This window comes from Sinocyclocheilus rhinocerous, unplaced genomic scaffold (genome assembly GCF_001515625.1).
Source record: "Sinocyclocheilus rhinocerous isolate Xijiao unplaced genomic scaffold, SAMN03320098_v1.1 scaffold3063, whole genome shotgun sequence".
Lineage (NCBI taxonomy): Eukaryota > Metazoa > Chordata > Actinopteri > Cypriniformes > Cyprinidae > Sinocyclocheilus > Sinocyclocheilus rhinocerous.
Window position 1 is genome coordinate 457541 of NW_015640469.1, and position 10680 is coordinate 468220.

The 10680-nt window shown below is 40.0% G+C and overlaps 1 protein-coding gene across 3 annotated transcripts in view; it reads right to left on the bottom strand.

The window, feature by feature from the left end:
* LOC107753180 (ras GTPase-activating protein 1-like) overlaps positions 1-1280 on the bottom strand; it is a 43460-nt gene extending 42180 nt beyond the window's left edge. For all 3 annotated transcript variants that reach the window (XM_016569303.1, XM_016569304.1, XM_016569302.1), the window contains exon 1: positions 268-1280. In XM_016569303.1, coding sequence (XP_016424789.1) covers positions 268-641 — 374 coding nt within the window. In that variant the 5' untranslated portion in view covers positions 642-1280. The remainder of the gene's footprint in view (positions 1-267) is intronic.
* Positions 1281-10680: the final 9400 nt, after the last annotated feature.

The following is a 10680-nucleotide window of genomic DNA, read 5'->3' on the forward strand; positions in this document are numbered from 1 at the left end:
ATATATATATATAAATTATGAGTATAATGTATGAATTTCTTATTTTGTTATCAGTTATGTACACTGGATAGCTGTAAGTTAAACTAAATTAAATTGTAAAAGACTGCATTTTTGGGAATCAACCCTATAGAGGTAGATAGCCAACTACTTTTTGAGACATAGCCATTAAGATGATCACAACAGAGCTGCAACCATCCCATGTTAGAAGTGCTTTCCCATCATGAATTACTAACATACATGATACATGTGTACGAGATGAATCCTTACTGGTTGGTGGGCGGCGCTGAGAGGGGGAAAACAACCTCCTCTTCCTCATATTCTGGCCCATCCTGTTGATCACTTTCATCCACACTGCCTTGCGCCCCGATTCCAGACGGCGGAGGGGGCGGCGGTAAAGGTGGGAAGACCGTGGGCCCGTCGGTGGGCGACATCCGGCTGCTGCCCGGCCCATCCGAGGAGGGGGACTCGGAACCGGCAGCGGCAGCAGTTCTCCCCGTGAGATCCTCTCCTCCAGCGCTCGGGTAGATCATCATGTCAGGATCCGTCACCCGTGCTCGCTCGGGTTTGCTGTAAAGAGGAAAGTGAGTCGAGTCGGGGCCTCTGCTGCCGTCCGATCCCCTGTCCTCGCCCCTCACCTCCATGCAGAAATCAAGAAGACAGCCTGAGCGTCTTCTCCAAGTCTGTTAAAGCGTCTTCTGCTTCCAGTCTTTTAAAGCGACGGGAGAAAGTTTCCTGGAGAAGAGCACACTCACTCTCTCTCTCTCTCACACACACACACACACACACACTCCGCTCAGCGGCTAACACATGAGTTTAGGTCTTCATTGTTTCCTGAGTTTCACCAAGAGAAGAAGGGCTTTTCTGAAATAATGCAGGTTAAATGTCCGTGTAGAAGAAAGGATGGTGTATCGAGGCCCTGGTTCGGTCTGGTGTCAGTTGTGGGCTTTTATTGTCAGTCTTTCGGGGTTGTTATTTTGTTTGCAGTGAGTTCAGAAAACGCGCCGATCTGCTACTTTGGACGCTTCGCAGATGATCGCGGACGTCTGACACGCTTCTCCTCGTTCGATTCCTCTCAAAGAGTGCGTTAAAGTGTATTCTTCAGCCGTAAATGGTCTTTTCTTCTCGAGATTGCTGGACTGGTGGAACATTTGCCACAGCTGCTCCCAGTCCCACTCCTCTCCCTGCGCGTCCCTGCTCATGCGCAGACCAGGCTAGCAGATCACCGAACCGACGCATTCACATCAGTGAGCTCGGCATTCGTATCGTACATCATTTCCTCATATGCAAAACACACCGCCTCACTCTTGATACCGCAGCGTAATGATTTATGTACGTCAACAGTTTGTCCTTTTAACCTAGGCTAATATAGACTAGACTATAGGCGCGTTTGTACTAATAAACTAGTTGTTGTTTTGTGAAATCATACCGCAGCTGAGTCATGGTTTCTGCACGTGTGAGTGTGTGTTCTTTTTGTAGTCATTGTAACTATTTGTGTGCTATTTCTGATCCCTGCCTGTCATAGACAAATAATTTCTGTTCTTACATCAACAGACATTTCTGCACTGCAGTAGGTAAAATTTAGTGTTATTTAAAAAACTAACAAGAATAAAACAGAGTGATCTTGTGTCTGCCTAAATGTTTACACTGTAGGCTATGTATTGTATGTATATGTATGTTGCTCTTAAAGTCGAAAGCGGATTGATTGTCCCCATAGCATCTAAATACAATTTAAAGTAAAACAATTATTAATTTACTATTTTATTTTTTATCTAAGCATGATTCAAATAAACATTTTTTAAGTCAATTTGAATTTAAAATATTTATTTTATGTGTTATATCATTTTATTATTTAATTACATTTTACAATATGAATTAATATAAATGTTTATGAATTTGTCAGTTAAAAAAAAAAAAGACTTTATTTCCATTTGTATATTTGAATTAAATTGACAACAAATTTCCTCATTTTATTTTTAACTGTCACTAGACCTCCATAACTGGGCTGGTGTTTATATACCTTAAAAAGTTGAGACCATATTTCACAGCTGTGCTTGAGAGGAGGCAGAGATGTTGCTGTTTGTAAGTAATCAGGCAATAATCTGATGTAGCCATGGGAACTTGCAGGGCTTGCAGATGCATCTGTGTTCATTGTTCCTCATCTACAGTCAAAACATATCTGCCTCCAGTGCTGAGGACACTATATAAAGCTCAGTGATATTTCTCAAATGTCAAAGTAGGCGACCAAACACTTGCCTCTGTCATGTTGATATGAACACAGCCTGTACATTGTTGTGTCCATCCCTGTAAAGTGTCATAAGTGAAATTATATTTTATGCTCTAATAAACTGGATTTTAAATTGAATATTGGGACATCAGTATCAACAAGTGTGCCAATTTGAGAACATATCTTGAACTGAATTGTTTTGTATATTTTGTTAATTTACTTAAGAAAAATATTTTTTTTTCTTGCTTTCTCTCTTTTTTCAGTTTAATTGTCTAGCTTGCATTTCATTTTTACAAACTGATTCTTAAATAGCAGTGTACAGACACTATACAATTCCAAAGTGTTTAGGGTTTGCAAGATTTTTGAAATTTTACAGCAAAGCTGCCTTTATATGATACAAAACAGTAATATTGTGAAATATTATTGCAATTTTAATTGCTTTTCATTTTAATATATTAAAATGTAATTTATTCCTGTGATGGCAAAAGCTGAATTTTCAGCATCTTTACTCCAGTCTTTAGTGTCGCATGATCCTTCAGAAATCATTCTAATATGCTAATTTGCTGCTCAAGAAACATTTTAATCAATGATGAAAACAGTTGTGCTGGTTAATATTTTTGTGGAAACTGTGATCTTTTTTTTCATGATTCTTTAAAAGTTAAAAAGAACAGCATTCATTTGAAATAGAAACATAAATGTCTTTACTGTCAATTTTGATCAACATATCCTTCAGGAAGTTAGATGATTGCTAATGGGTTTATCACAATTTGGAGCCAACAACATTAAATAATCTTAATGGCATAAATTGACGCCACATAATAATACAATCAAATAAGAATCAGAATGAAAAATGTTATAGATGAATTCATAATTTCAGTACATCCAATATTATCAGTTCTTAGCAGATTCTTAGAGATTATAATAATACTAATAATAAAATAATAAAAAAACTGCACATTTTTCTATGATGTTTTTTCTCCTAGACAGACAGAACACTATAACATACTGTCAGGAAACTGTGCAAGATAATAACCCTCTCCCATACATTCTGTAATAATTCATTCCTTTGTGCTCAAAGTAGGAGTGAGGCCATGTTTTCTCAGTGGTGTGATTGGGCCGTGCTGCGGGAAGCCAGCTTGTGTTGTGTGGATGATTTGTAGGGAAGAGGGATGGCTCTTTGTCCTGCTGCACAGGCTGCTGCTGCCATGGTGTCTGCCAGACTCGCGATAATAAGATTCAAAGCAGGGGGCAGATAATCGTCCATCTTAGAGTGTTAGCCAAGTGGAGGAGCACGAGCACCTGCTGATGACTACTAGCCCCTCACTTTGTTATTATGGACATATTTCTGTGTGTGTGTGACTCTGCTGAAGCCTCTTGCTACATAGTGCAAGAATCCAGATATTTTTTTGCTAAGAGCAGATCATTGGGATCTCTTGCACCACAATTGCTTTCCAAAGTCTGTATATCAGCAACAACCAGTAAGGTCAAGAAGGTCATGTTTTCATGTCCGTCGCATCCCCACTTCTGTGTCTTTTAATTAAAAATGTCAAAAATAATTAGAAATGTCACTTGGTTTGGCATTTTGTTGTTTTGTAATGCAATGACAAACATTTAAAAATGTACAAAACAAACTATTCTGGGGCCACTGTATAATGTAGCATTGAATAAGAACTATTTTATTCTACACTTTTCTAAAACAAATTGTTCTAAAAGGGGGTTTCGCGGTGATACTAGAAGAACCATTTTGGGTTCCCCAAAGAACCTTTCAGTTCTTAGTGTGACGAATGATTTAATAGCCTAAAGAATGACAATGAAGAACCTTTGGTGCAACTAAGAGCTTCCATTGATGTTGAAAGGGTCTTTATGGAACTGTATGCCAATTTATGTTAAGAGTATGTCCAAAATATGTCCAAAATCAGTCAGTGCCCTTAAAAATGAATGATGTGATCATTTCTGTTTTGATGTATGGCAGCATGATCTTAAGACCATGGTAAGAAGCATTTATATTTTTCTGAACACTTTCCCAGCTAACAAAAGTATGTTGTACAAACATTTAACGTTCCCAGAAATGTTGTTTTTGAATGTTTTCTTAATGTTCAAAACATCCAATTTTTTAAATCAAAAATAAATGAAAACACCTTTTCAGAATCAGAATCAGAAGAGCTTTATTACTAAGTATGTTTACACACACAAGGAATTTGACTTGACGACAGGAGCTTCCAGTGTAGAAGAAAGTACAAACATAGTGCAGACATACATGATAGTGCAGACATACATAGGAATAACACAGTAGGGATGCAATATAAAACTAATATAAAAATATATATTAAAAAAATAAACATTAAATAATGTACTATATACAGAAATAGAAGTATAGGAAAAAATGTAATTGTTTAGATAAATGTACCGATATGTTATTTACGGTTTAATATAACTATGTCAGATAATGTTAGTTGTGATGGACGATGTATAGTTATGAAAGATTAATTGTTCAGGCTGAATATGGCCTGCGGGAAAAAACTGTTCTTGTGCCTGGCTGTTCTGGTGGTCAGTTCTCTGTAGCGCCGACCAGAAGGCAACAGTTTGAAGAGAGAGTGGGCTGGGTGGGAGGGGTCCAAGGTGATTTTTTTAGCCCTTTTCCTCACTCTGGAGATGTAAAGATCTTGGAGGCTGGGCAGAGGGGCACCAATAATCCTCTCAGCAGTCCTGACTGTCCGTTGTAGTCTCTTGATGTCTGATTTGGTAGCTGAACCAAACCAGACAGTTATGGATGAACACAGGACAGACTCGATAGCAGAGTAGAACTGTTTCAGCAGCTCCTGTGGCAGGCTGAATTTCCTCAGCTGGCGAAGGAAGTACAACCTACTTTTTTTTCTTGGTGTAACTTATAGTCAAAGGAAGACGATGATAATGAAACAATATGAAGGTTAATTAATAGCTCAGAAGGTAATCCACATGCAAAACAGTATGCATAGCACAAACAACAACCGACAACAGAAGAGTGAAAAAGAGCAACATAAATTAGGGTGACCATACGTGCCATTTTCCCAGGATGCGTCCTGGCCAGGATTTCTATATTGCCTAAAATATCTAGGTTTTGGCTTTGTTTGCGTGTGCAGACCGATCGGTGTATGACATCAAAGTACCATACAGACGGTTATGCTTTCGAAACGCTCTCGAGGTACTTTGATGTCAAACACTGATCGGTCTGAGCCGCACTGCTTTTAAGTCGAACACACCTAATATGTACGCGTAATTGCATCGCTTTGACCGTAGATCCCACCTTCTCACACACCATGATTGGTCCATTATGTACAATGCTTGCATGTTATTGGTCAAACTACTTTTCGATCATTACCTTCAGCAAGCATGAAACCAGGAAAACAAAGCCAAAACAAATCCTGGCTAGGACGCGTCCTGGGAAAATGGCACGTATGGTCACCCTAACATAATACAAGGCAAATGAGGGAACTAATGAATAACACCTGTGATGTTTAATGAATGTCCATGACAACAAATGAGAGGCAGGAAACTGAAACCAAGGAACACCGGAATTACAGAATACAAACTAAAAGTGCATGAAAACTAACTAACTAAAGAGGAACGTGACATTATTCACCCTCCCGGAAGGCGAAAAAAAGGGAGGCATGGTGGGGGTTCTGGAGGTAGGCGAAGAGATGGTGCAGAGATGGTGAAAGATGGTGATGGAGGCATGGTGGCATCCAGACAATGAGTCCCCGGCGGTACAGTTGGTAAGTGTCTGATGGCACAGACCCAGAGCAGAACAGGGATGCCAGTCCAGGGCGGTGTCGATGGAGGGAGGCACCATGGTGGAGGTAAGGCTGACGACACCAGGGGGCCAACTGACAGAGACAACGCCGATGCAGGATGAGTCCAGAGCGGAGACGGAGAGAACAGGGTGAAACCAAGGATCCGGATGGCCAAGTTGGAGTTGACGGCTCCTGCGATTGAGGCGGAGGTGGGGATCTGGAAGACCGCGGTCCAGATGGAGCTACTGAGTACCAAGGAGGAGCCAGAGGGAAGGAGGAGCCCGACTGAGTCAGAGAGATGGAGGGATGAGGCGAAGCTAGAGGAGTGGAATCCCATAGAGGTGGAGGGTTGATGACTGACCAAGGTGAAGCCGGACGGATGGAGGAGCACGGTGGAGCTAGTGGGATGATGGGCCATAGTGGAGACGAGGGAGCTAGGAGCCAAGGCGGAGCCGATGGGTTGAAGGTCCGAGGTGGAATCCAGGCCTAGGAGGCTAGAGGCAGAGACAGGGGATCCTCAAGACAAGGCAGAGCTGGAGACTGGAAGACCCACAGCGAGACAAAGCTCCAGGATGGCACTGACTGAGGGTGAGCTGAGGGGCTTAAAGAACCCAGTGGATAAAGGGCAGCAGGAATGGAAGATATATAGAGAGGAGGCAGGAGAGGGAGGTTGGGTGGGCATACAGAAGAACAGGAGCTGGGCAGAACCATTAGCGATGACTCAGAGGATTCACTTGACTCAGAAGACTCAGAGCTAGAAGGAACCAGCGGGAAGACAGATGATTCAGGACAATCCAGGAAATTATCCACTTCAAAATAATCCACAATACTTCCAGAGGCCAGTTGTAGCTTACCCTCAACAGCAGGAGTGTGGGCGGGGTTTCGATCCATCCCCTCGTACTCCACTAATACTCCCTCCGGCACGTGCGGTGTTGCCGGCTCACACACGTGGTCAGATGCGTCAAATAAATGTTCAAGACAACAAATGAGAAGCAGGAGACTGAAACCAAGAAACACTGGAATTACAGAATACAAACTAAAAGTCCATGAAAACTAACTAACTAAAGAGGAATGTGACACTTGGTTATTCAAATGTTGGAGAAAACATTAAGACAATGTGTAATCTATATATATATATATATATATATTGTATGTATGTGTGTGTAAATATATATATATATGCCTTTGAAACTCCATCTCTTAGTATGTTTCGGTCCTCCCATTGTTGTCTTTGAAAGCATGTGCTACAAAATATGGACTGTCCACACCAGACTTATCAGAGCTCCCCTGACGGACTGAGAGAAGCAAACAGGCACACATCCATGATGCTTTACTGCTGGGACACCTCAGGCTACACAGAATGGTGTTCTTCTTTTATATTGTACTGCAATTAGATTTTTGTTCTCTGTTACAATGGTTTCATTAAATATTTACAATGCACACAGAGAGCTCTCCAAAGGACGGCTGTGCAGTAACACAACTAGTGTAAAAAAAATGATTAAAGCAAGAACATTGGCCTCTAAAATGAAGTATAATAAAATGACATGATTCAATTGATTTGGAAGACAGTCAAGTCAAGTCAAGTTTATTTGTACAGCGCTTTTCACGAGTGTATTGGTTATCAACCATGTACTGATTAATTATGTCAGTGATGTGCATTTAGTTATCACCTAAAATGAATTATGGAAATTTTTTCACTCTGAACAAAGACACCAACAGATTTCATAAAAACAGCTTATTTGGTTCTGAGAAAAAAGAATGAAGTAGAACAAGATATGTGTGATAATCTAATTTATTGCCATATTGAGCACATAACATGTCTAATTTTCAAGGTGTTCAAGAATCATTACACCAAATAGAGCTTTGTCACTAAATGACATGTAAGCATGGCTGAGTGGGCTATTCTGGGAGAAATAATTTTTAAAGAGTGAGAGTTATTCAGAGGTGTGGGTATAAACATTATTTGCTTTTTAATAAATGAGAGCCACGTGAGTGCTGCAGCACTATTAATTAAACAATATACTGTGAATTACACACACACACACACACACACACACACACATATATATATATATATATATATATATATATATATATACACACATAGCCTACTCTTACACACACACTAAAGGAGTATTGTCACTTTAAGAAATTAGTTTTATGGCACTGCCCCTTGCAGCAGAGCAGCTTTAAGGTAATTTACAGATGATTTTTCAGTAAGCCTGCATGAGTTGCTGTCTCTGGGAATCTTTTCCTCTTAAACTTTACTAGGCTGAAATATCAATAACAAGACAGACTGAAAGGCTCTCAGAAGACAGGCTTCTGAAAAATAATGCCAACTGGATGACATCATCAAAGCCTGAGAGCTCCACAGTCAACATAAATTCAAAATGGAGTGGTTATTTATTTACTTTCCTTAATGTACGTTCCTGGTCTTATTGTGCATGATTATCTCAAGTAAAAAAAATAAATAAATTAATTAAAAAAAAAATATATATATATATATATATTTTTTTTCTTCTTCTTTTATTTAAATGCTCTACCTTTAAAATGACTCTGTTCTTTGGATGATGTTGCAAATTCTTTTCAATTTTCATCTCTTCCCCTCAAACCACCTCATCTGCTTTATATAGCAGATGAGGCCACATCTGCTATATAAACTCCACTTTTCATGATCCTTGGAACTGAAATAGGCCTACATCAGATTATGAAAATAAAATAGGTTGTGAACTGTGTTTAATTTTGACTTAAATACTACAATTTTAAAAGCACTTGACATTGTTGTATTGATATTATTTAAATAAACATTTATATAAAAGTTGTTGCAGTACTTTTTTAACTTTTAACTTTTTTTTACTGTAATCACTTCCAGTTAATATGTTAATATGACTTAGTTGTCATTTAGATGTTTGCATATGTAAACCTAATTCATGATTCTTGCTCATTAGATAATCTATTTGAGTTAATAAGTTAATATAAGAGCACAACAGCTCAAGCTCAAACTATTATAATTATTATAGAATCATTAAAGAATAAGCATGATGTCACAATTAATTCATCTTTTAATTTCTTCTGAATATGTCTAAAAACTTGAAAGAAGAAGTCCAGATTGGTTATGAATGAATTTTTAAACATATGATTTGCATAAACCATATGTCATGTCGTTTCGCAATACGGCAGCATGTGCATTGATGTTTCAGTTTATAATCCCTGCCTCAGGCTAGATTCTGTGATGTAGCATGCTTAAAATCTTCATTCTACTGGTGTACATTCCACCTAATGACTGATATAATGAGGTATTAAAGGGTTAGTTCACCCAAAAATGAAAATGAGACCATAAATTACTCACCCTCAAGTCAGGGGCCGGTTGCATAAAAGGTTTAGACTAGTCTTAAAAGTTAGTCAGCTAATTTTCTCTTTAAGGCAGGTCACTACTGATTGTTTAGAGACTTAGGAGTAGTGTGACTATACGTGCCATTTTTCCCGGACGCGTCCTTGCCAGGATATGTTTTGGCTTTGTTTTCCTGTTTTCATGCTTGCTGAAGTTAATGATCGAAAAGTAGTTTGACCAATAACATGCAGGCATTGTACATAATGGACCAATCATGGTGTGTGTGAGAAGGTGGGATCTATGGTCAAAGCGATGCAATTACGTATACATAGGATGTGTGTTCGATTTAAAAGCAACGCGGCTCAGATCGATCAGTGGTTGACATCAAAGTACCTCGAGAGCATTTCGAAAGCATAACCGTCTGTATGGTACTTTGATGTCACACACCGATCGGTCTGCACACACAAACAAAGTCAAAACCTAGATATTTTAGGCAATATAGAAATCCTGGCCAGGACGCGTCCTGGGAAAATGGCACGTATGGTCACCCTACAACTGATGCAACCGGCCTTTGATGTGAAGCATAGTAGCCACGTTATGTTGAGTGACAGTGCATCTGTTTAGCCAGTGTGTGTTTTAAAGGTACTTATCATTTTGCATGAGGGCCTAATGGACTGTTTGTTTTTTTGCAGCAGCAGACGGCATCGGCAGTTTGGGAACCGAGCAGAGCCACATCACAGTTCCCTTGGCCGATCCCGGCGCTTGGGCCACCGCCATGAATAACCTGGGCATTGTGCCGATGGGCTTAACCGGGCAGCAGCTGGTATCAGGTAAAACCCTGCGCCCTCCCTCCAGTATGCTAATCCTGCTGTTTCATCCACAGCTCTCCCTGCTCTTCCCTTTCACGGCAGGGGGAATATAAAGCAGATATTAAACTGGGGTTCCCATATTCCCTCTGGCAAGCAGCACAGGCACCAGCCTCTCCAGCCAAATATGTGACCTTTAGAAGCAACACTACACATTGGATGTTACATTGAAGCATGTTACAGTTTGTTGAGCTTTATTCTTCAGCTGAGATACTGGATTGTTGCGGCTCTGAAAAGCTCACGTCCTGGTGTGATGGTGGCACCCACCGCTTTCTCGCCTTAAGCCCTGGGCACTGGTCTCAATCCTCCCAGCTGACTGAAGCTGTTTGTCCGAGAACTGGACTGCTTTCCTCATTGCTGTCTCTGATTGGCCAGTGATCATCAGTGGCCATCTGCAATCATAACAGCTCTGCTGCTTTTGTAAATGTTAGCTGCACAGAAATGGTCTCTTATAATCATGATTTTATCTCAAATAAGCTGTGGATGCAG